Source organism: Pezoporus flaviventris, unplaced genomic scaffold, assembly GCF_033815535.1.
Source record: "Pezoporus flaviventris isolate CSIRO_AGI_PZ_B2104156 unplaced genomic scaffold, CSIRO_AGI_Pfla_v1 ptg000029l, whole genome shotgun sequence".
NCBI lineage: Eukaryota > Metazoa > Chordata > Aves > Psittaciformes > Psittacidae > Pezoporus > Pezoporus flaviventris.
The window spans coordinates 17640322-17666884 of NW_026892577.1; the positions used below are offsets into that span (position 1 = coordinate 17640322).

The window sequence follows — 26563 nt, forward strand, 5'->3', positions numbered from 1 at the left end:
TGTAATACAATAATTCAGTTCGGATAGGAAGGGGGACTGACAAAGATTCAATCTCCTTTTGGAGGGAATTTTATAACAGAGATATGGGTTGTGATAAATCACGAGCTACACACAGAAGAATGGGGTAGAGATTATAACAGAAACCAACATATGCTGGATGGGACAGACACTCCACAGAGGGAGACTTGTCTGGTGAAATATGGAGTCAGAAACAGGATCATTTGTGTTACCTGAGGGGGATGAGAGAATGAGATGATCCCCTTATACCCTAGGTGCCCATTACCTGGGCTATGAGACAAGATACAACTTCGACTGGGACTGGGGAGCTACAATAGAGACTGACTCCCTTCCAAGCCGTAAGCCCTCTTTCAATTCCAGGATTCCTCAGCCCTCTCCAGTATAGGTCCATCCTCAGCTCTTTGGTTTCTCTGTGAGCTGCCTCTCCAGTAGCCTTCTAGCGATGCTAATCGCTGTGCTTTGCTCCCATTTTATGCTCAGCAATGGAGATTTGGCAATTTTTAACACAGAAAATCACTGGAACCGAAACTCATCTCTGAGCTGAGCTCCATTCTCCACAGCCTCACTCATCCTGGGCTGCAGAGTCCCACAGAGCCCACAGGAGCAGGCCGGCTGCCCCAGCAGACAGAAGGGGGCTTCCCTCTGGTCCCTGCAGCCTCCTCTTCCCACAGGAGTGGCACAGCTCCCTGGGTGGAGGTGGAGGGCCCGCTCTTTCCCACTCTGTCTTTGTCCTGCCTCCCTTTCTGATCCAAGCCAGGGTGGTGCTAACTCCCTGTTTTCTCTGTGCCCTGCAGATGTATCCGAGGGCTCAGTTCCCAACGGAGATTCCCAGAGCAGCGTGGACAGTTTGCGGAAGCACCTTCGAGGCGACACTTTCACCCAGCAGCAGCTGGAAGCTTTAGATCGAGTTTTTGAGCGTCCTTCTTACCCTGACGTCTTTCAAACATCAGAACACATCAAATCTGAGCAGGTGAGGGCCTAGCCTGGTACGGGCACCGACAGGCACCCATAGGATGATGGCAGGGAGATTCCCTCACTGAAATCACTCTCTTTCTCTTCACCCCTTGTTCTCACCCTAACCTGTAATTGCACATACACCACATTTACATTTTACAGCACCTCCTAGTTCTAAATATGTCCCTGTGCTAATGCATGTGTATATATGAGCTCTACCTTTCCTTGTGAACTTGCCATATGCGTGCACACTGTGTTCTCCCTAAATCCCCATGTCTGCCTTTCCCTCTGCACACACACCTGGAGGTGTGCAGGCGTGTTCTTGCCATGACCATGCAAATACTGCCGTGCATGTTCACCAGCACACAGCCCTGCTTGGAAACTCCTGCACTCTCATATCACATTGGGGACTAGTGAGCCACAGGGTTGGGCTTTAATGGAACAGTTTCCTTTATGACTCAGAGCTGAGACTGATCCCATCTCCAACCTAGTTTTCTGCACTTCTGCAGCTCTGCCCCCCTTTCCCTTACTCCCCCGCTCTCCTTGGCCTTTTATCCCAAAAGCTGTTTGTCTTAATAAAATGAAAATCAAAAGTCTTTTTAAACCGCCCCAAGCCATAAACCAACAAAGGAAGAGAAGGAGAGGCTGGCTGTGGACTCCCTTCATCCCAGAGTCCCTGGGTTTATTACAATGAATAACCTTTATTTACTTTCATTAGACTATTAAGCACCAGCACAGTCATTTTTCCCCCTGAAACTCTGAGCAGGGCCCATAAAGCAAATCCGAAGCCTAATTGAGTTCATTTTAATTTCTCTCCGATCACAGCGAATTACTCTGGTGATAAATCAGGGGGCAGGCTCACCCCCAGTAGAAGGCCTAATTTGCAGCTAATTACAAAACTGATTTCTACAGGAAGATCAATACAAGAAGGAATTGGAAATGACTAGGCAGTCCTAGCCAAGCAGGGACAGGGGCGGGGAGGGGGCAGTGTGTGTGGAGCCCGCTGAAGGAGGGGGAGATGTGGGGAGGGTGCTGGGGAAGCACATGGAAAAAAAACGGAGCAGAAAGAGCAGAAAATCAGATTTAATTTAACGTAATATTAATCAGAGCAACTTTTCCTGCTGTTTTGTAGCCTTCCTGGTCTCCCCAGCTCCTGCGTCTGGTCCGGAGGCTGCCACAATAAAAAGGCAATTACCAGAGCCTTTCGGACAGGACACCCTTTCAGATTCAATGGCTCTCCCCCTCCCACCCTTCTGTTAGCCATGTGGCTCCCCCCTCCCCAATTTCATACCCCAATGCACAGAGTGACAGAGGCAGGGGATGAGGCTTCTTTGTTTGTTTTTAAAGAGCTAGGACCTAGGTAGCAATGGAGGGGAGGCAGAGGACTCTGCAGACAGGCTGGCTACAGCAGGCCAACACTGGCTGCTTCCTACAGCCTGCCTGCCCCAGTCATGTCACTGCAGTCCTTGTCACCAGGGCAAACACCTCCCGGCTCAGCCAAGAGGAGGGGACATGGATTTCCCCTTTCTTCTCCCCTGGACTGGCACAGGCAGCCATCTCCACAGCACTGAATGAGGGCTTGGTCATCCCACACATAACAAGCAGGGTCTCTCACTCCTGTTCCCCTTCACAGCAGCACACTGACGGGTGGGATAGTTTTCATCCCAAGAACCCCTCACAACCCTCTTGTCACTTCGTCTTCTCTGTTTCCTCCTCCTCCTCCTCTTCCATCTGTGCAGGGGTTTGCATCTCTCCTCTTCCTCCCCCCCATCTGTACACCCTTCCCATTCTCCCGGTGCATCAATAGCGAGCTGTCTTTCTCCTCTCTTCCCCAGGGTAATGAGTACTCCCTCCCAGCTCTGACCCCTGGTCTCGATGAAGTCAAATCAAGTCTATCCACCTCTGCTAACCCAGACCTGGGGACAAATGTGTCAGGACCCCAGACGTACCCTGTGGTGACCGGTAAGCTGCCTGACCAAACAGCAGAACCAAGCTTTTTAATTTCCCTCATCACCATTAGCTTCTGCTTTTTCTGCTAATGCAAGATATCCCTCTGTGGCAAACACGGAAATAGACAGAAAGACTGTGGAGGACATAAGGGCTAAAGAGAAGCTTGACATTCAGAGTATTGGCAGTTGCGGGTACACCGAGAGGTGTGAACCAAAGGCAGGCAAACCCAGGCACGCATCGGGAACTTGTGTACCCAGATGGGGCTTAGGGATGGATGTTGGTGGAGGACAGATATATCCAAATAAGAACTGTGAATTTTTCCTTTGTGTCTGAGAACAAGAGGGTCGTGGCTTACCCGTGATCTGAGCTTGGTTTTGGAAGAAATAATAACTTAAGTTTTATTCAGCACTGGCATTTGGAAGGGGCATTTGCAAACTAAATACTGAGGTCTGCTGAATGGTGACTGCTAAACTCCCTCTTCCTCAAGCCCATGAGTCTCTCATCCCCCATATACCTCAGGGGATGTTATATGTAAGGGGCATACAAATTTCTTTTGCCAAGAGAAGCCATTCACAGCCTTCCCTCACATGTGGGGACATTAAACTCAGGTGTGCCTGGAAGAGCAGGAAATGAGAGTAAGTGCATGACAGCAGAGGAATTGGGATACACAGAAGGAGAAAGCAATTTCTGCAGCAGCTGCTCTTTTCTCGTGTCACGTGCAAGGCCTGGGCAGCACAGGGCTGTCCTGTGGCCACGAGCATGCCAACCTAGTACAGGTGTTAGACTGGCTGCCCTGTACATGTTTACAGCTCTGATGAGACATTCTGGTGCCACAGACCTTCTTCTGAGACTTTAGTTGCCACTGGTCCCTGCTCACCCAGCTACCATAGACTGCACATCTCTTCCTGGCTAGCTAAAGCAGCTGGTGAAGCCTGAGTGACTTGCTCCTCCTTTGTATATCCCCTGTTTCCTACAGCTGCTTTGGCTCCTTTGGAAAACTCATGGTGTAAGCTGACAAATAACTCATGACAGAGAGGTGAAAGTCCTGTAAGCAAGGGAAGGAGCTGTTGCTTCTTGGCCAAAAAGCTGTTCTCTGATGGCAAAGAATCAAGAGAACTAGAGTCTGTATCTCAACATTTTCTTGCAGAAGCCCCAGCTAATAGCTCCTCTGGTCAAAGCAGTTCATGGCCAAGGCAGGCAGTCATTCATAGTTCAACAAACACTTAACAAAGGCATATTGTTGCATGCAACTTCTGGCTACCACGAACTTTGGGACTGAGCATCAGTAACAGTTACCCCAAATACAGAGAAGATCCAGTGTGTGGTCTGCAAAATATCATGGAGAACCACGGGAAGGTGAACTGCATATTTAGGGAGTGTCCAGAAAATGTGGCATCCCCAGGCTTTCATGGCTTTTCCTGCTATCAGACTTGATCCAGGATCCTTGTAGCTATGTGGTTTCTTAGCCAACCAGAAAAATATGACTTAGCTGTGGCAAAATTGTTCCACCTTCCGTTATATTTGCATTTGCATATGCAAGACAAAACTCAGCTGGCACCCATCTACTATTTAGTAGATCTCCATCTCTTATAGGAAATGCTTTATGGTCTATGGAGGGCAAAGCCAGTAGGAGAGCAGTACTGTCCTTCCTTCATGGCAGGAACATCCCCGTAGCTGGATATGAAGGTGAGGCACCTAAAATCAGTTTAAGATTTAGAGGGGCATTAAAATAATTCTTTTTAGTCCTTCTGCCTAAGTGAAGATGGTGCATTCTAGCCTGTTAATAATAGGAGCAGAATTCCTGAAGGCCTGGGACACCACACAAGCTTTGGACAAGACTCTCACAAGGGGACAGCAGGAGACAGATTGGGCCTCACAGAAGACGCTGTGGGCTGAGACAGAAAATCTTCTTCATGTCCCCCCACCCTGTGCCTTTCCCACTCTGTTTCCTGCAACACTCCTAGCTGAGCTCAAGAACATCCCCATCTGATCCATCTGGATCCAAGAGTGAGAAAAGTTCATTTCAGACCCAGCTTGACATTCCCAGGTGGCAACTTAGCACTAACATCTCAATCTGTATGAGACATTTCAATCAGTGCAGAGTAACAAAAGCAGAACTATTAGCACTGGGAGCTGTTCACTGGTGGTAATGATGGGGAAACTCAGAAACTGGAAATGGAGAGGGGAAAAAAAACCCTCAACACCATGGAAGGCAGAAGGGGAAGAGGGGCAGAAATTTTTTCCTCTACACTTAGGACAGGATCCAATGTTTGGATTAATGGTGCCATTACCCAAGAAAGGACTTCAGATAATGCGCATTCTTAAAATGTTTTTGCTGGCAATTAAATGGTTGCAGTTATTGATCTTCATCGATCTGATATCTTCAATTTGCATAATCTATTAAAGATGAATGATTCATGATATGTTTGCTGTGGGGCTGGGCAATGCTTTCAGGACCAGAGAGCTGAGGAACTCAGTGCTGCCCCCTGATCTACCCCAGGCAGGAAGGAAGAGGCTGGGAGCAGGCAGATTCCTTTGCTGTCACCCAGATCCCTCTCCCAAGAAGGGATATTGGAGCAATAGCTAGTAGTACTGAACTGCTGACTGCCTGTTTTGCTGCTACAGTATCATCTTTGAAATGCCTCTTTGTTCTTCTCCCAGAGCAGTCTGTGAGCCCAGGTGGTATCTGAAACAAATGTGAAACAAGTCCACCCATGCAGAGTACAAACTCCCATGTGCAGTCACTTCAGGATGCAAATTTATCCCAGTCTATAAGAAAGTGTTCCCAGCTCAGACTTCCCAGACAGAAAAAAAGTGTCACTAGCTCTTTCCAAACTAAAGCTGTCTGGCGCTGGATTCTTGCCCTCTGTGAAGCCTTCAGAGAAAGTACCTCCTTAAAATCTTGGAATGCAGTGAGATAGTTAAGTACAGATGTTGCTGAAGTCCCTTGATCTGTCTGTGAGCTCCCTAGAACTGATGAGCTAGAAATGCTGCGAAACAGGCAGCCACCTCCCCAACGTGAGGAAGGTCTTCCTCAAAGTCCTGGCATCGATTCAACACACAGCTTAGTACCACACTTACATACAGCACAGCCTTGCCCAGTGCTGCCAATATCAAATACTCCCTTTCAGATGATTATTCTAGCGCACCTTAGATGGTCCATTTATTACTCACACCTTCTAAAGCAAGTAAACAAAAACATTTGTTTATTATGGAGCAGACAGGTCATCCTTATTTCTCCCTATTAAGTGTCTGCGAAGAATTCCCATGAACAACCTGACACTTAGGGGCTAGCTGGGCACTAGGCTAGGAAACATGCTCTCTCTGTGCTTCATACAGAACAATGCACAAGTTTTCAACTTCCTTGTGAAGTATCAAAGAGACAAAGCTCTTAAGAGCTACCTGAGAGCACCACCTCACTTCTTCCTTCACACAAAGCCCATTAGACCAGCTACAACTTGCCTTGATGTTGCACGGCCATTATAGATAGACTGGTGTAGATCCTTGACAGTTTCTTGGACAGCATATTTGGACACCAATGAGATTTCCTAGAAGCAAAAACTGAAGCCTGAACATTCCAAGATAAGGCAAGCACATGCAGTTGAACACCAAGACAAGAACTCTGTTGTTCAGAGATGCTCTTCTTCAATTATTTCTATTGAAGGTGAACAGCCCAGGCCCAAATATAAACCTACACAGGGCTAAGTAAATACAGAAAACTTCAATAGTTTTCTTTTTACTCAGCAGTTTCCACAGATCTTTGAGTCTGGAAGGTACTCAGTAGCTAACACCCAAGAGGTGAGAGGAGGAGAACCTTAAGATTTTGACACTGGCAACAGGAGTCCTCTAAAGGCACAAGGTTGTTCACAGAAGCCTTGAATCCTTTGAGAACAAAGGTTAAGTTCCTCCTATAAGCACCATCAGAAGTCACATATTTTGGAATAGGAGTGCATGGAAGAAGTGAGGTGTCTTCAAAACAGGTTCTGAGTTCCAGGGATTTAGATTAAAAGTTTGGCAGCAGAGTTCCAACTCAATTATCTAGCCCAAAAGCTGCTCAACAGAGAGCAACTATGGGAAATAAAACACAATGGACTTTTAATGTATGGTTTCAAACTTGCTTATTAACAGACTACTAAACAGGAGGATTTACCTACTAGATGGATCGTAAAATTACAAAAACGTAAAGAAAAACTTCCCTTAATTGAATCCTAGCACTTTTAACTAAACAGACCTTGTTTGCCAGCCCACTACAGCCAGTGAGATCTACAAAGAGAAGGTAAAAGACAAGCCCAAGAAAAACAGTGCAGACAAAGCTCTTCAGGAACTTCCACCATTGACTGAAATGGGAGTAGGTATCCCCTTCTCCTCCTGTGAGGAGGTTTCTGAGTGCTTCTGTTCTATGATTAGCACCTATTAACAAGAATAGGTTACTTTTAAAATCATCACCACCCACCAAAGCAGCTACCATGTCCTGTATAGAAAATATTTCTTCCCTTCTGGGAAACAAATTTTTCGCTAAAGCAATGAATATCATTCAGGGTGAGAAGTCTTGATGACAACTCACAATGCATCAAAAAAAGGCACCAACAAAGCACAAACCCCATCAATCTCACTTTCCTCCAGACCTCCCCTCTCTGGCATAGGGTCAGATTTTTTTCAGTTTAATTTTTTTAATACATACATGAATGTACGCAAAAAAAAAAACCAAAAAACCTCAGAATTACTGATATAAAGGCTCCTTTATGTATGAAAGACATACAAAAATAGTACTTAATCAGCATCTGATTTCTATGAAAGTTGTGATGCTAAGGAAGGGGAAATCACTGGCTCCAAACCTGAATCCAAAGTTTTTCTGAAATGATAAACAATCTTTGGAGAACTCCAGCCTCCTGCAAGGTGAAAAGATATTATTTCCTTTGTTTCAGCTTAGTGAATGAACAAAGAGAATTTTGTTCAGTTCAATAACCAGGTCATTCAAAAGTAAGAAACAAACTAGGATTTGAAAAAGCAGGAGCATTTGTTTCCTCTGTCAGTGACTGAATTAAGCTTGGTGTGAAAGGATAAGATCTATTAGTTCTAAAATCAGATTTTGAAATCTGTTCAAATTCCTCTTTATATATTCCCCTTTCCTTCATTTAAAAAGTCATTTTAAAAGTAACCTTCTTAGAAAAGCTTGCTTTTCTGTTCCAGTATGTTTAGGAAGTCAGGAACTTGTGGTCATTTTATTTAATTGGCATGAATAATTACAAATACTGTTTTAAATTTAATTCTAATTTCCATCCAAATATACCTTGACACAGATCACAAGTAAAAAGTTAATAATCTAATAAAATAATAATAATACGAACTCATCATTCACTATTTTCTCATATTATAATATGTAAAGACAAATTATATTAAGCAACATAATTGCTTGAATAATTGTGCACAGATGCAGTTCATCTACTTAGCATAAACTGAAATAATCATGTTCAGTGTAAAGTTTGTATTTGTCAAAAATATTTGTTACCACCCATAAAATTCAACCTTTTAGAAAACAGCCTCACAGAGCAAAGAAAGGTAAACCAAGTTGATCCAGCCTGCCGTTTTGAATCATGATTAAAATTGATCATTATATTCAGTTGTACTTATATCACTATGTTGTCTCGCTCCAATCTAGTTTAGCTTCTGACATCAGTGAGCAATGACCCTGGTCAGGGCTTGACTGAGCTAGCTTAAGAAAACCTCTTTAACAAACTGCTATGGGCCCCAGATTGACTTTGGTGAGGGCAAATCCTGCAGATGCAGACCCATAGCTGCCAGCAGTCCATCAGCCTGTTGGGCACGTCTCTGGATGCCCCAATGCCATGAAAATGGAACATGGTAATAGTTCTTGTGGCTGCTACAAGGCTGTTATTGTCCTGCCTCATCAAAATGAAGGAGGTTATTTTCTGTGAGCAAGCCTCTCCTCTATTTAAGATGAGGAACTGGCAAAAGTAGAAGTCTGCAAATTTCATCAACTGTTTCCCATCCCTAAGAAGAGATAGTATCTTCTTATCTAATCATGGAATTTGGAAAGGCAAAAGGTGTTACTACTCTTCCCCAAGACCAAATGGCTGAGGGTGATAGATGGTCAGATGAATGATCCCTAGAATAAACAGGAATAGCTGCGGGGGGGGGGGGGGGGCGGCGGTGTGAAGGAATCACATAAACTATTTCCATGCATCCAGTGGAAGTTTCACTGATAATAACTTTATGATGCTGAAGGCTTCAAAGGCATATCGAAGTGAGGAACCCAGAAATGGATGGGCCTGAAAGAAATAATGTCTTCGCTTCCCTTAAATTAGCATTTAAGTGAACAATAGCAGTGAATTACAATAATGTCATGCAATGACAATAGCAGTGTATTGGTATTCCCAGTCTGATTTCCCTCAGCATAGGGACGGGACTGCAGGCTGCCACATATTCTGCTGCCAGACAAAAGCGACTCTTTTAGAGAAAATAACTTTTTCGTCTTCCCAACAATTCAGTTTTTGCCTTTTCTTTTGAGGCTAAATGAGGGATCCAGTGAGTATGGCTGTGATGAAAATTTGTGTGATGTAGAATTTTGCCCACTGAGAGAAAAGACTGTGCTTTATATCTGAGCTATGCAGCACCTGTCAGCAGATGTTAATAACTTTTGATCTCCATCAGCTATACTGGATTTAACCAGGCCAGCTGCTTGTACCACTGAAACTGCCCACTGCAGCCTTTCAGAGAAATGGAGACCTTGTGGCAATCTTTGGCCCTTTTTTGTAGATTTAGGATTACTATGAGCTAACTGGGAAGATCTATCCTACCTTATGATCAGTGGAATATCATTGTGATGAATCCTTGGAGATATACCTGTAATGAGGACTGTGTGAAAAACTACTGTGTTCTAACTACATTTCCCAGCATATATTTCAAAAGCAGCTTCTTTAAGAGGTAACATTCAAGTTCAACCCACCAGGGAATACGCATATGCTACAGTTTAAGGCAGGAAGTAGCTGCCCAACTGATGGGCTGGGATTCAAGAAAGAGGACAACAATATGAACTCAGCTGAACCTCTCTGCCAACTACACAAATTGCACATCCCCAACTCCCCAACTTTAAAGTACATCTTTCTTCATTAGTTCCATTTCGAAGAAAGGTACTTAGAGCCACTTGAAGCTGACTTCAGTGGAGTTCTCAAGTGATTAACAGAACTCAGCCTCAAAGAATGAGCCCAGACTACAAGTCTACTGGAAGCTCCATGTTTTATTCTGTAGGAAGAGTATAAAGTTTTTCTCTCTAAAGTAACACACAGACTTAGCAGGTCAGTTTACCTGGAGAGCAGCAGTTAAGACAGATCTGATCTTAAGTTAGATCAGACACAAAATCTAGGTTTATAAATTCAGTTGTATAAAAAATGGGGCAAAGAGATTTCAGAACTTGCCATCAGTGATATCACAACAGTTTTGACTCTCAGGGGAAAGCAATCCAAGGTTGTTTCTTTAAACATGTCCTTCAACAACCCACAAGTAAAGTATTGGGCTAAGAACCTGGATGGATCTGCACAGAAACTGAAAATAAACCTGAACATGCAAGACTCATTCTCCAGTCATAAGGAATACAAAGAAAAGACAAGAAAGGTACAATGAGAAGCGGCTTAGTCTTTATACACTTTTCAGTTCTAGCAAAGTTCTGTTATGATCACAGAGAAAGGAAAAAAAAAATAGGATGATCTTTATCTTCAGTGCAACTTGCATAATGCTTGCAAAAGAAAAGCTAGAAAACTAAGAGGAGAGAAAAAGTGGTTCTTCTGACATGACAGAAAACAAAAGTGAAAGATATGCTGTGTCGGTCCATGGTTGTGTTCTCTTGCATGACATCTAGGATTTGAGACAAGATTCTTATGTGGGATAAAGTGATATGGCTCCACTGCCTCTAGCGTAAACTCACCACTTTATGAATGCTAAAGAGCCAGTCATATTCTGTTTGCCCTAATGAAACTTCTCTAAGAAATGGCGAACGCAAATATGGAGAAAGATGTTTCAATGGTGGGTACAAGCATAGGATTCAAAACACCTGAGACAATATTCAGCTTTGGCACAGGGCTCCTACATGAACATAGGTACGTCTTCTCTGAGTTCACTTCCTTGTGGATAAAACACTGATGCTTATGGGATGCTGTATGGATAAGTGCTCTAAGGAGTGAGGTGCTGGGGTATGCAAATAGTTGATAGCTACACCAGGAAAAGATGAAGAATGCTAACCACTGTCAAGGTGGTGAGCAGTGTTGTTAAGTGGGTGTGTACAAGCTATCCCTTATGCAGGGATGTGCTATCTTGATATTCCTTGTTTACTGAAAGATGCAGGTTTACTGGATGCAGGTAGCCTTATCATCCAGGAAGCCATCAATGAAAAACAAGCAGCTTATCTAGTCCTGCACACCCCCCCCCACTTCCCTTCCCTTCCCTTGAGCAGCAGAGAGCACAATAAAAGCTGAGACGAGTCTCTGTAGCAACCCAAAGCTGTGAATCTTCCTTTCAGTCTGTCTGGCCAAAATCCCTTCATTCACAGAGGGAATTTAGGCCAGAGATCACCAGTTCTAGCTCTCCGCCAGAATAAAAGAGGAGAGGGTTAGAAAGGAAGGAAAACAGCCATAACTCAGCAAGTACAGTCAGAAGGAGTAGGAGATGCACAAAAGACATAGTCCTCTGCTGTGTTTCCAGCTATATCCTCACCCTCATGCCCCTTTCAAATTTCCCCTCCCATGACATTGAGTGGTATTTTATTGTCACTTATATACAAGGATATCGTTTGCCATTTAGAAGAAGAAAGGAACCTGGGATAGGAATAGATTTCCGCTGCTTTGGAAAGAGGTTGAAAACTCATTCCATCCTCATTATATTACAGAGTGGTATTCCAGCCTTAGGAATAAGACACTGACAGATACTCTGGGGTTCCCTGATGCAGCCTTACTGAGGGATGCCCCTTAAGACACAGACAAGCCAGTACAGCACTGCTCCACAGCTTGCTAGAACCAGCAAGACTTGGGAGAATAACGGGCAAGTTCAAAAGTATGAAAGAATTAGAGAATGGAGAAAAACAGAGGTGAAAACAAAAAAGGTGCAGCTGAAGTCTGAGGTGGTTAAAATGAAAAATGGGACTGTGCCGTTCACAGGTAGATAGATAGATCAATCAACTGATGTCATCTACACTGACACACAATTCACTGCTGGGGCAATTATTCCAGCATAGCAGTGGCAGAAACTATATGGGAGACAGAATTCAGGGGCTTTTAGTCAGGGGAGAGTTGGACAACAAAGGAGTAAAAAATGGTAAATGTCATTCCCCAGTAAAGATACATGGGATATAACTTATGACTGTGCAGTTGCAGAGCACAGAGAGAAAGATGGACAGATAGACAAATAGATACATAAAAGTCTGAGTTTTGGTTGTGCAATCATTCGCTGTCTGACCTTAGCCTCCCCTACTCTCCACAACTCTTAGAGGGAAGAGTGTTTAGCATTATTGTGTCCCAGTCTCTTTGCTATGTTACTGTTGACTTCTTTATCCCCCCGCACTGAGTAAGTGGTGCTGCCTGTGGAAGGTACGAGGAATTTTTCTTCATAAGCCTTGATGTGTTCAAGAGAGGGCTGGGCTCATCTCTGTCATGAGCCTGACAGGGGCTTTAACAGCCTCACAACACTGGGACAAATAGCTCCTGGTCCCTTAACCCTTCTCAGCTTTGCAAGGCAAGGCCTAGCACTGCTGTTCCCATTGCAAGGGCTTTAAAAAGTCTTTCAGGCTGAAATCCTCTCCGTGGTGGCTGGGCAGAACGGAAATCCAGGGGCTGGATCAGATTGGCCTAATGCTACAGCAGCTTAAGCAGTCTGTTTTACCAGAGATTATGGTTTCACTTACACAGAGCGCCTGAAAAATGCTGTGGTTTAGGAAGGATTATAGCTGAAAATTCCATGCTTTAAAAGAGAAATAAAGCAGGGGAGGGACTAGGAAACCCAGTGTGCCTGAGGGCTGTGCAAACAGGATTAACCTCTGCTCATAGCACCTCTTGCTTCTGCCCACCCATGCTTCCTGTGTCCATCCCCTTCCCTGCCCTTTCCTGCCCAGCGGCTCCCACACCTTTGCCCTCTTGCACTACAGAGATGAAAAAGGAGCCTGGAAAATACCCAGGACCAGAGTATCCCTAGTTTATTTAGCTATGACTATCACATGCCTTCCTTGAAAAATACCACTCCACTTGCAGCCCCTGAAAGCCAGGGGAACTTTTGGCCCCCTGCCTGCACATAGATCCATTCATCCAAATCATCTAGTATCAACATTATTTGGATGAAGGCTTCAGCACCCCTAGGCTTCTGGTGGTGACTCTGCCTGTCTGTCCTGAAGGTAAATCTGTGCACTCCTTGCCATCTGATGACAAAGAACGCAGGAGAAAAATAGTCCTGTGGATTCTCCATCTACAGAGACCAGCATGTGAAGCCTCACTGGTAGGACTGTAGGAGAGTATATTGGTGTAAAAAGCAGAAGCTGGGTGCCAATGTGCTGTTTACTCTGGTGTTTTTAATTAACTGTGCAACAAGAACCAGACACTCCAGTTTCTATTCCCCATACCCACCACAAAAGGTCTTTGCCAAACAGAGCTTCCTGCAGCAAAAAGGGAAAAGAAGTTACAATCCTTTCTTAGCATACCAGAGACTTCATGTAAGTGAAATAAATAAAGATGAACTGTACACCTTTTCGCAAGGACTCATCCTTCCCAATCATCTGAACCATGAACATATGTCTCTGCTGCAAAGGCATCTCAGTAATCAGAGACCTTTGCTGGCCATCCTAGTTAAGAGGTACTTGGAGAAGAGCACAGATGGAAAACTATAATTTTTGCCAGGTAGCAAACCTTTAGGAAACAAATGCCTTAGGATAAAGAGCATTTGCAGATAGAAACTGCCCAGCCCTTTATTGTCTAGGTGAGCACTGCAGCCTCGCAATAAGGTGCCTAGAGTTAATTAAGCCAGTTCTACATTAATGAAGTCAGATTTATGACCTAATTATATGTCACATTTATATTTCTCTGTATAAATCAAAACCACCAGAACTAACTTATTTCATTGGCCATTGGCAACACTTGTCATCACAGCAGAGAGATGACTTTCCTTTATTGACTGTAATGTGTTTACCTGAGGGTGGAGGGTTTGCTAGACAATTTGAATGGGATCTGATCGTATCATCCATACTTTGTATTCAGGTGTTCAAATACAGGACTATATAACTGCTGACCCAACCACAGTGGGTGTTCATTGAGCTCTCCAATTCCTAAGCCTCTTCCTTGGCTGCAGTTCCAAACCTGTATCTATTGTGCCTATTCGAATCTGAAAAATGGAGGTCCAATGCAAACAACAATATAAATAAGACCTTTTATATGTCTCACACATTTCCTCTCTTCCATTATATCTCTCTGTCAAGGTACCTATCTGGCAACACTATACTGTGGGAACAACTAGAGTCAGCACTGACAGCTTTTACGGTTAAAGCTCCGAAGTGTGCCACTGTGAACAAGATTAATTGATTGATCTGTCTACCCACCTATTAGTTACACAGTCCCATTCTTACTTTAACCACCTCAAACTTCAGCTACACCTTTTTTGTCAAAGCTTTTATGGAGTTCGGCTTGAGAAGCTTTGGCCATTACCCTGAGTATCCTGTTTTATAGATGCTCATAATAATGCAGCTCTCCTGGGGAAGGTTACCCTGGGCTGGAAGAGGCAAAGCAGTATAATTCCCTAGATCAAACTGCGCAAGTGTAGCATCTTCACATGCCCTTGGCCCACAAGAGAAAGCAGCAGGAAAGGGAGCACAGAAGCTTCTGAGCATTCTTCTCCTTCCCAGCCCTATGCTACCTCCTGTCCTTCCTCTCCTGCACGTCCCTGCCCTCACCTCTCCTTTAACTGCATCCCATCCCTCCCATCTGCCACTGCACTCCATTCTCCTCATCTCCTGCTCCCCCTGCAGTCAGAGCCTAGCCCCCGGGTGCATTTACTGCTGTTGTCTCAGCACTGGCTCCTCTGATCTACTCCTAACCTTTTTATTTTTATTTTGTTTTTTAAATTAATTTCCCTGTAGATTTTAACCACTCCATTTTCATTTACCCATTTTGTTCTTCCTCTCCTCCCTTCCCCACCCTCCTCTTCCTCCCCCTGTTCCCTTTGTCTGTCTGTGTCCATCCCTTACCCTACCACAGAAAACCTCTCCTCTCCCCTCAGTATAAAGCAAGAGCCTCATGGAGCCTCTCTCACCCCTTTCACCCCCACCACGCCGGTCGGCTCTGGGCAGGCTGATCTTCAGCCCTTCCACATGGCCCTTTCAGACGATGCGTCCACGCCTTGCTACAGTGCCTTCCTTCATCATGGTGCCCACTTTGGGCAGTCCAGCAGCCAGCCTCTGATAGCAGGTAACTGGCCTTGGCCACAAACTCAGTGGGAATGCTGCAGGAAAGGGGTGCAGTTTTGCCTGATGGGGAGACCAGTAAATGCTGCAAGCTCTTTGAGTGCAATTGGGACCCAGAGTAGCCATGTTCCAGTTCTGTGTATGCAGCATGTGTGCTCAGCTCCATGGAGGGTCACAGAAAGATTTCATGCCAGTCCTTAATTTTTTAGAATAAAATGGGAAAAGAAGCTGTAACTACTTAGAAGGATGTCCCAGTTGTATGGGTCTGGAACTTACTATAGAAATACTCATAGAGCAAAATCCTGTGTTGCCTCAAAAGCCGTAATGCCCCTGAGTACTGTAGTGTTAGCAAGGGTACTGTGTGCTAGCCTAAAGTAGATGATAGCAGCTTGAATAATTTAGCCAGCTCTAGGATTGACAGGGACATTCAGCATGGGTTGTACAAACTACTAAGCTAGATAAATACACTGTCATAGCTATGTTGTGAGCAGTATTTGAGTCACCTGGTTTGAGAGTGTCAATGTGAGCTAGTGCCTTCACACAGCAGACCAAGTAGCTAAGGAAAAGGGCATCACATCTGAACATCAGGGCCAGGAAGAGTGGGTAAGAGACTATAACGCCTTACAGCCAAAGGAATACAGGCCCGGGGTAGATGGCCTTTAAGGGAAGGAGACAAGTGAAGAAATAGGTTGCAGAAGATCACAGCACTTAGAAGCAGCAGGCTGGAGGGGAGGGTGGGGAGCGAGGGTAGGTTTCAGGTAGGTATTAGGGGAAACTCATGTGCAAGGTGACTTAAGCAACATTGCAGCAGAAGCTCAGGTGTGGCTTGGATGAAATGGTGGGTATCATTTTAGGTGACCATTGAGGCTGTTGTCACTTCATTGTCAAAGAATATAATTTGGGCTTTTTCAGAGCAGATAGTCTTAGCACAGACCACAGTTCCTAATGCTCAAGAAACACATCTTACCTTTGCCTTCTTCATTTTCCTATTTTTCTCTTTTGACCTAATGTCCTCCCTTTGTCTTGTCAGGTGAGATTTGCATTTCTGAATCTCCCTGTAGGAAAGCATCAGGTAACAGCAGAGAAGACTTTTGTGTTCATAACACTGTCTTGGTCTAATCTTACTGCAGCCAGTAAGAGTCTCTGAGCTCTGGGCACTTCCTAAGCCAAGGAGTCTCATAACAGATTCTCTCCAGCAATACAGTTCTCTAGGGATGCAGTCATATATGAGCACCCTCTAGCCTAGAAGGCACTGTGTTTTAGGAGAGGCATCTGCCTTAGGACCCTCATGGAGAATTAGACATGGGAGAAAGTGTTCCAAAGCTCAAACAATGTCATAGAGATGAAGGTACTGTTCCTCACTTGGAAGGCTCTTGGGGAGCGGAGAATGGCTGGAGTTGGAAGCATGTTATGAGCAGGATAGGTGCTAGCTTTGTCAGCCCTGGAATACAAGAATTTAATAATCCTGTCACCTGTTGGTAATGACAGGAGGTAATGGAAGGGGCCTGCCTGCACGTAACTGCATTTTGAGAGTCTCTCTGTGAGACTCATTCATGTTGCTGATACTGATAACTGTTTGTTATCTTCCTTCTGAAGATTGGGATTTTGACTTTCCAGTAAATTTTCTACACTGAATTTTGAACATCAGCCTCTGTGTGCTCATGTCTGAATAAAAACACAAGGGCACATGTGCACAGATCGGGCAGCAGAGTGAGTGTGTATGTGTTCCCACCGGAACTGAAGTGTCAAAATTAATTAATTTTGCCTGCTGCTATGTAATGTTCTAACTGTTCAGTAACACTGTCTTCTCACTCATCACCTGTTGTTGTATCTCAGGCTAGTCAATAAATGAAACCTAAAGAACATGAATTTTAAGCATAAAACTTTCTCACCTTTAAAGAATGCGAAGGGAAAGAAAACATAACCTACATGTAGGAGGTGTTTATCATCCAGCTTAACACACAACTACCAATCCCTAAGAAATGAAGGTTATAAAAGAGTAGAAGAGTGCAGAATATAAATCCCTGAGGCATTATATATTTATTTTTATCAATATTGGGGAGTGGCTGAAAAATGGCTCAGCCATGAGACTACTCATGCCTGGTAGTTCTGTCCCATTATCCAAGTGCAGGTGAGACAGGAACATCAGCCACTGATTAGGAACTCTTCAAGGAGAAAGAATGAATTTGCATTTCTTTTTTCTTGAGCAAATCACCTCAGTAATCTTTAGTCAAGACCTGTGAAAGCAATGAGGTAGTTTAGCCTACCTCATCAAAGAGTAACTTCCTCCCTTCAGGTCAATGCTCCATGTTGATCAGTTTTTGCTTTGCTGTGTAACTGTTACGTATTTCTGATTGCCCAGCAAAGGTTCATGCTTGTTGCAGGGCCTGCTTTACCAGTTATCATTCTGCCATTAGTAGAGCTAAACCAACTCTTACTCTTCTTTCTCTGCCATACCCGAGCATGCTACAAGTGACTCTAGTGGTGTTAATACCTAACCTGTCACTTCTAAAGGTGATCACATTCCAGTCCTCCAATTAGAGCAGACAGGAGGGACAAAATTTAACAAAGGAACAACAAATGGCACAAATTTCTTGAGGAGCTACAGGTCACCTAGGGAATGTGAAAGGCTTTGGATGCCTGCAATAGGCTGAGATCTCAGTAGGTACCGTTGGAGGTTGAGTTATAAATCTCTCAGCAGCTGTGGGGGAAAAATTATCTTAATTTATGTAGCCTTTTTTTGTTTGTTTGGTTGGTTTGGTTTGGTTTTGGTTTGGTTTGGTTTGGTTTTGCTTTGGCTTGCAATTCCCAGCAGCTTCTGAGATTATTTTAGTTCATTTAAATGCAATAAGCACTAACAGCAAATGCCCTTCTGGCTGGCCCATTTTCAGGCTAACAAGTCCAAATGAAGAAATGCCTCTGGCATCAACCAAGAAGCCTCCAGCTGCACTTCCTAAGAGATGAAAAATACACTACAACCATCCACCCAGTCCACACCCCTCTCTACTTTGGTGGAGAAAAGATAACACTTGTACCTGCGATAAAAATGAAGTGGGACTCAAACTAATTTGCATGATTCTATTACAGTATATATTACACTAGCACCTGGAAGGAGTCCAACTGGTATTGATCTAATGCTAAGCACTGTGAAAATGTATTAAGTGTGCCCTTGCACCAAAGAGTTTGCAGCATAAGAAGCAGCACAGAGATGAAGTGACTCACCTAAAATCATCATCAGGTGAATGGCAGAGGTGGGAAGAGAGACAGGCACAGAAAACTCCTGGATCACTCTCCAATGCCTTGCACATTGATCATGCCCTAAAGCAACATCCTACCAGTTTTGGAACTGCATCCACTGCAGATAGACAGGACTTCAGCTACTCTGGCAAAGAATATGCCATCATTCTCTGTGCAGCTCAGGGCCATTTTGATTCAGTTAAAATAAATGCAAAATCTACAATGAAACAAATTCTTTTGAGCCTCACAAAGCTAAGTTTTAACATCCACCCTTATTATAGTGCGAGATCAAAAATGCCATGAACTTCCCCCAGAATTTTCAGTGGATGAACAGCACTTATGCAAAAGAAGTGTGCACAGCATTTGCCTATCAAGCTGCTAGTCACGTGACATTGGGAAAAAAGGTGGTATCAAATCAAAATTGAAAAACCTTATCCCCATTGATCCCCTATCCTGATTCTTTCCCTTTCCAGGTCGTGATATGGCAAGCACCACCTTGCCTGGCTACCCACCCCATGTTCCCCCAACTGGACAAGGCAGCTACCCAACCTCAACTCTTGCAGGAATGGTTCCTGGTAAGTCAGCCCCCAGACTTCAGTAATGCTGCACACGTGTTTAAACAGTATACTAGTATTGTAAGAGCTTTCACAGTTGGCTTTGCTATTGCTTTGCTGATATTAAGGACTATTCTTTTCATAAAGAAATCATCAGGTGCCTATAACAATTGCAGCTAACTTTTTTGTAATATGTCTCTTTCCCCCTAGTAACTGATTCACTGCTGCTGTGGGCAACTAGCTATCTATAACCTGTGGCAATTAACTGGTAATTAATTAACCTTAGTATTCATTAACTAATGTAATTATTTTCCAACAACCCCTGCAGATTATTAAGTACTGTTCATGGCTCACGATATTCAGCTATCCACTAACTTAGGGTAACAATTTACCTTCCATCTAAAGCCAAGGCATTAAACTGAAAATCATCAATGATAATATAATACCTGCAATTTTTGGAGACCCACTGTCCATAGCCTAAACTAGCTAAGAACTCAGCAATGACTAACAGCATTTCAGAAGAAACTAACTATTCCCTTTTAACAACCAGCTACCTACCTGCCTCCTCTTTGTAAGACTGTGCCTCCAGTCCAAGAAACTTTGTACCTAATCCTGCACCTAAAGGCAAACTGTTCCTTTGCTACCTGATTTATTTGGAGAAGTATTTTCTATTGGCATAAACAGAAGGATTCTCCCTCTGTTTAGGGAGAAGAGAGGACCATTTACCCTAGGGCAATTGAAGAGTTTATTACCTCAGGCTCTATTCCCCATTCCTCAGATGACAGTTATCCCCAGCAGATAAATGAAGAGGCAGGATTTTTGTTTCTCAGCCACGGTAGCTCAGAACTCAGAACTTCATCTGCCACTGACTTCTGCTTCTGTTACTGCCCTGGGCTGTGAGTTGTGATGGCTAATGAGCAGGTACACAGTCCATTCTGCAGCCTCTGCTACTGAAGGGATGACTCCAGAACCAAAGCAGCAGAAAGCTGAGGACAGAAAGCTCTTAAATCACTATGATATGATTTGCCAGGGCTTAGGAGTGAAAAGCCTAAACACCCTCATCCAAATCTTAGAACAGCTAGCTATATGAACATACACTGCAGCAACACTATATGAACATACACTGCAGCAACACAACTGAAAATATCACTGACAGAAATATTTGCAGGTTGAAGTCTTAACATCTTTAAATGACAAATCACTGCTCATATACCACGAAGTACTGGCTATTGCCCATGGTCACATTCCGCAACTAATAAGCTACCTACTGCTTCTGATCCTAAGGCACAACAAAATCTCAGGCTATGCTGTGAAGATGATGTGATTGATCTCCAGATCAGGAAAAGATAGTGGATTGATACTTTCCTCACCTCCACTTTAGTCCCTTGATATAGCTGACCAGCTTGCTGAACTGGGGTGGTGCAGAGGTGGCAAATTTTAGGGCATCTCGTTCTACACTAAATTTTTCAGATAGATGGTTTGGCTCCAGAATCACAGAAGCAGTAAGACAATATAGATCAGTTTAAAAACCCCACACAGTAACAGTAGGTAGACTCAGTTGTCAATATTTAAGTCAGTTGTACGTCAAAACTTAGAGAAGATCACAGCATGCAGAAATTATTAATAACTTCAAAGTAGCTGACTCTTTGAATAGACACTTCTAAAAAACAGGCTCTTCTCAACTTCTGACTGTTCTCAACTGTTCAGTGACTGCTATGCAAGTTTAACACCCTCATCACAAGGATAATACTGAAATCTAAACTGTAAAAAAAAATTAAGGCCACTAATCACAAGGGTCAGTTATCCAAGAATAGTGTATTTCATCTCCTTGATGTGGACGCTACTTATTTGTAAAACGGCAGTGTCCCTTGAAGCCACACAGATGCCCCCTAAAAGAAAAGAAACAGGATGATAAAGAAAAAAACCTGAGTTACACTTCAAAGAAAAAAAGATTCTTCAAGTCAAGTGAGTGTCTTTACATTAAATCTGATGTCAACATTCAATTAGAAGAAGTTTTTCCAGTGGCCTACTTGGGTATCCTGCAGTAGTTACTGCATATTTCCACAAAGCCCTTCTATTCCTGTCTTCTAATGAAACTGAAGCCAACAAGCTGGAGAGATAAAGAGGCTTCATGAGAAGGAACAGAAGACTTGGCTTTAATGGGTCATGCTGCAGATCTCCTCAGCTACAGGGCAAAAATGAACGTCTGGGGAAGGGTGTAAGAATAGAGCAAATGTGTATTGGTACTTCACCAAAAGATCTCCCAGCCTCCGACAAGTTGCATCTCAGAGACTTCCTAAGCCGCACTTAGTATCTTTCTATTTAATTTTTACACGTCCTCAGTAGGTTTCACCTCCACAGATTTGAACAGTGTCTCTTGAACCCATATAAGCCTTTAACATCTGTAGCAACCTATGGAAAGAAGTTCTGTAGCTTAACTACATACTGTGTGAAAACTAACTCCCTTATTTGTTCTGAACCTGCCACCTGCTAGGCTCACTTCATGCCTCATGGTTTCTGTATTAGAAGACTAAACGTGCCAAGATTTAAATACAGATACCAAGAAATACTGCTAGTAAAGGTTTCTAGAGCACGGATTGCACAGAATATAGGCCTCATGAGATCAATCCCCTGTGCTTGCTTGCAACCTCTGTTAAGACACCAGGTTGAATAGAGAAAACAAATATGATCTTGCCAATGGTTTTTCCCATACCCCCAGGACAAGAAAGATCATGGGCCAGTGCTTTAACTACGCTGGAAACAAGAAATCAACAAGATGACCCCTCAGGGAGTATCTTTAAGAAACATACTCACATGCAAGCAAACCTTATTGTCCAGATGTGAGTGAATATGAGAAAGAGCCTCTGTTTTCTCTAGATAAAGGTGCAGAGCTAAAAATAGAACTGGTCAGAAACCAGAATTTCCAATCCATACAAAACTCTGATTCTTTGACATTTGTTTTCATCTTGCATTGGTATGAGGAGCCAGAATCTTGAAATAGTTCAATTTGCAGACATCAGGATGAAACATTTCAATAACATCAACATGTTCTAGATGTCAAGACATATTAAAATAATGAAAGAATTGAAAGGAAATTAAATGAGATGAGAAAGGCAAAATGAAACAAAACAAGAAAGTTGAAACATAATACTTTGTTTCAATTTGCAATCATTTCAGAACTTTTCTTTCCAAAACTCCATTGAAGCTGACAAGCTTTTGCAAAACATTTTCATTTTGATGAGACAGCATTTTCCAGTGGAAAACTGTTTCTGAGAAGATTGTTTGACCAGTGCTAACCAAAGCTGCTTTGCTCTATCCATGACAACCTTTCACTAGACTTCTACTTGTGTAATCTAGAGAAGAGCTTGTCTCTGGTAGCAGCACATCCATGCAACATGGCCAGTCATGCATGCAAATATCTCTGAGGTTTATGTTCCATGATGTGGTAAGATACATATCCTGCATCTGCCCTCGCCTGTAACTGCAGGTCCCAGTCTGTAGACATGGATGAAAGCCAGTAGTCCCTGAGCACCAGGGACTTGAAAAAGCAGGGTTAGTCAGTCAGAGAAGGATTAATCAGGTACTGTGCTACACACTTAACCTGTGTGTCTGAAAGAAGTTTCTTGCACAGGGAACAGAGCACCTTTGCTCCCTGCCTCAATTCTTCATCTTTCCCAGAAAGACCATCAAGTTTCTGCAAACTGTTTTGGAGAAGTCAGCATCTGCTAAAAGGGAAGTGCAGTTTACCCAGAGCAGCTAGAGCCTGCAGAGGGCTGGTGATGGCAACGGCAGGGAGTCGTTAAACAGAATCCAATGTTGATGAGGAAATTACACTTGTTTCATTAGTGATCGAGGAAAGCGATAGCTCAGTTCCTCTTGGTCACAGTTGAGCTCAAAAGCTCATTATCCTGCTGCATGCATGCTTTCACTCCTCGTCAATAAACACTGTTTCCAGTGGCTGCCCTCCCTCCTCCCCAGCTCTCCATAGCTGGGGCTCCTTCTCCTCTCCTTAACCCATGCTTTAAGAACACTAGAAGCAGTTTAGGGTGACAACTCAGAAGATGGTGGGAGAGAAGCCTTGAAATGTCAGAACTTCTTCCCTCTGTGCAGTGAAAAGATGTTTATATGAGGTATTTCAAAGCAGAAATTCTCATTTGGATGCTTTTTTTTCCTTCTTATTGCGGGCAAACTCACTCCTTTATATCCCGCAAGCAAGTCACTTCAGTAGAGATTAATTAGGATTACACATTGCTTTTTGCCTTTGTATCCTATCCCACAGTGTCTTGGTCACCTTGGCAGGTTTCACCTATTCCTTCCCAGCAAGCTGTCAGAATTTTCAGTGCAGGATGTTTCTAGATATGGAAATATGCTGAGTTATTATCATTAAAAGAGTATTTAGCAAGGTCTATCACACAAAATGAGGTTTTATACTGAAGCTAAAAACTGCTGCGACCAAAATACTTTGGATAGTGATTGGTTTTTGATACATGCAACTTTTCATACTGACTACTTTGGCTATTACCCTGAGTTTCTTTAAAAATCTTGTTGGACAGATCCTTCTCAAGTTTAAAGCAGTGCAAATCCCCTGACTTCAACAGACTTCATTTCCACCATCTGAGAACCTGTGGTTTGGCTTTAACTCTCCAGTGAGGGGAGATTTGCAGAGATTACAGTATAATTAATTGACATTTCTTCAGTAATTGTACCACAGGTATCCAGCGGGTCTCGCATTGCCTTCTTTCCTTATTCCATGGTACCTAGAAGGAACCCCAGGTGCTTTCCAAACACTTCTGTTGTAACAACTCCTCCCCTTGCTCAGGGCAAGACCAGAAGCTAATAGTCACACATTAAGTGCATAACGCCATTCAGATCACAGTAATTGTCCCCAGTCTCTTGGTACTAGATTAAATTATGAACAGGTTATGATCAGATAATGGCATATTTTTACTTAGCAGAATCATAAATTTTTAAGTTTTGGGAGATTTATTTATTTTGAATGCAGCACCACACCTCCTCAGTTACCAAATATAATTCCTTAGCCCTGTGCAGCCCTCTATAAAACAAGGAGACTCAGCAACTTATGCACAATAAAACTGAATATTTAAGACCCTACAACGTTCAAAGCTGGGGTCAGACTCTTATTAGATCACAAGTATTTTGGCTTGGGTCCGTTTTACTGAATGTGAAAAAGCTCAGCTTGCCTTTCAGATTCAGAATAGTACCTAAATTATTAGAAAATTATTTTCTGGAACTAGAATAGAGCAACTTTTCTCTGTAACTCACTAAGCACAAAGGTGGGGTTAACGATACATGACTCAGTTTTCTGACTAGCACCATCTATACAGGGAGTAGGAAAGATTCTTATGTTTTTCATTTTGATTTATATTTAAGCCCACCCTACTCTCACTGTATTCATGGAGAAATTACTTTTCTCCACAAATACATCATCACCTGCAGTACCCTACAAACAAAACTTAGCAATACATATTGCCATCAGCAGCCCTGCTAGTTCCAGTGAGTTTATTGTGAGCTTGTCCCATCAAGCTCCAATGCCTGGTGTCTTGACTCTACTGCAGAATCTTACATTTTACTTAAAAGAAAGCTGATGGTTAGTTGCAGAAAAAAGCTTGCATGTGCTTTGTAATCTTTCTGCAACCTGGGAAACAGAAGTTGGAAGGCAACAAAAAATAAATCACTTTAATTATTTGTATTATTGAATTTCATTATTTTAAACTAATTTCTTGAGTCTGAAGAGGCCGATTTTTTTTAATCGTATGGGTAAGCAGCATTGCACTGAATAAATACTACAGTGTCCTGAAGGGTACAATCCCAGCTGAGCAAGAAAGCTACACACACTAGTTTTTCTGCAGGCATACGATTCAGCTTGAACGCTAGCTCGATGGAATAGTAGATCTAAATCTCTTAACTGTATTTCACACCTTCCTTGGTTTGTTCCAGGGAGCGAGTTCTCAGGCAACCCCTACAGCCACCCTCAGTACACAACCTACAATGAGGCCTGGCGGTTCAGCAACCCTGCATTACTAAGTGAGTATCTCTTTCCCACAGCACACCCCCAGCCTCGCGCTCCTTCTGTTTGTCTCTTTGTTTATTTTCTTTTTTATTTGTTTCTGGAAAGGGTTTTCAAGTATTCAGGCAAGTGAGAGGCCTTTTTCCTCCCTCTCCAGTCCAGTGTGTAGATGGGTATATACCTCATGTGTGTTTTGTATCTGTTCTGAAGCTGATTCCTCTTTCCTGTGACAGTTCAGAATTCCAGTTCAGCATGGGCTTCTCCGTGAACTACATCCACAGTTTATTGCAGATTAGATCAAAAGTTAAACTCAGGTTCTGCTATTCTCTCAGGCTGCCATCCATATCCTTTCAAAGTATGATTAAAATTCCAGATGAGGTTTCACTCCTCTCTGAAGGTAAACCCAGAGTCAGTTCCTGGGGATCTGGAAATCCCACAGAAGTTCTTCCTATTGGACCAGTTGGAACTGTGTCCAGGGTGGTAGATGGGCTTTATAACTAGATCGGTAATAGCCGATAGAGTTTTCTAGAAGAGATATATCCATCCCCAGTTCCTAATACGCCTAGAAACAGTTTTTTTTTCAGAGGGGAAAAAGCCTCCTATAAGACCATATCTTCTAACACAACATTTATTTGGAAGGGAATAGGAAGAGATTTATTATATGTAAAATAAATCAGCTGTGATTATTACCTACGTATTTACTGAGGTTTAACAACTGAATAGATGCACATTTTATTCCAGTGTTGTTAAACCTCAGTAAATGTGATCTTAATAATCAATCACTATTTAACACACATTCGATAGCCGTCTAGAGAGCTTTCATGCCAAATGTGACCAAAATCCCACACAATAAAACACTATAATTTTGTTTCACTTCTCCCCTCCTGGTTTTAAAAGTGACCCATTATACCTCGTCAGGTATGCTCAGAACATCTGGCCCTGACACTTTCCCTGTGGCTGCAGATGAGGTGTGGAGTATTTGTGCTGCAATGCTCATAGGCTTCTCTCTCAGTAACTTATTGATGGTCATAACTTATTGACAGTCAGAAGGAGCAAAAAGATTTCCTTCCCACTGAGGGGCTTCAAAGCCAGCGGCCACAGTAGCATCTCTCCACTGAAATGCAGCCCTTGGCTGCCTCCATTTACTGCATTTCCCTAATCCCATTAAGAGCCAAGCCCCAGGTTCCTTCTTTTGGTTCCTTTTGTTTTCTTCCTTTCCTTTCCTTTCCTTTCCTTTCCTTTCCTTTCCTTTCCTTTCCTTTCCTTTCCTTTCCTTTCCTTTCCTTTCCTTTCCTTTCCTTTCCTTTCCTTTCCTTTCCTTTCCTTTCCTTTCCTTTCCTTTCCTTTCCTTTCCTTTCCTTTCCTTTCCTTCCT

At 43.1% G+C, this 26563-nt stretch overlaps 1 protein-coding gene and 1 long non-coding RNA gene across 2 annotated transcripts in view; one reads left to right on the forward strand and one right to left on the reverse strand.

Annotated features, from left to right (window-relative positions):
- PAX2 (paired box 2) overlaps positions 1-26563 on the forward strand; it is a 96975-nt gene that overhangs the window by 69419 nt on the left and 993 nt on the right. The window contains 7 exon segments of the mRNA XM_061459329.1: positions 813-988; positions 2808-2934; positions 15165-15253; positions 15255-15338; positions 15341-15374; positions 19081-19182; positions 25120-25206. Of these exon segments, the coding sequence (XP_061315313.1) occupies positions 813-988; positions 2808-2934; positions 15165-15253; positions 15255-15338; positions 15341-15374; positions 19081-19182; positions 25120-25206 (699 nt within the window).
- Positions 1-26563, reverse strand: part of LOC133272299 (uncharacterized) — a 144830-nt gene that overhangs the window by 47546 nt on the left and 70721 nt on the right. The gene's annotated exons all lie outside the window — the stretch shown is intronic.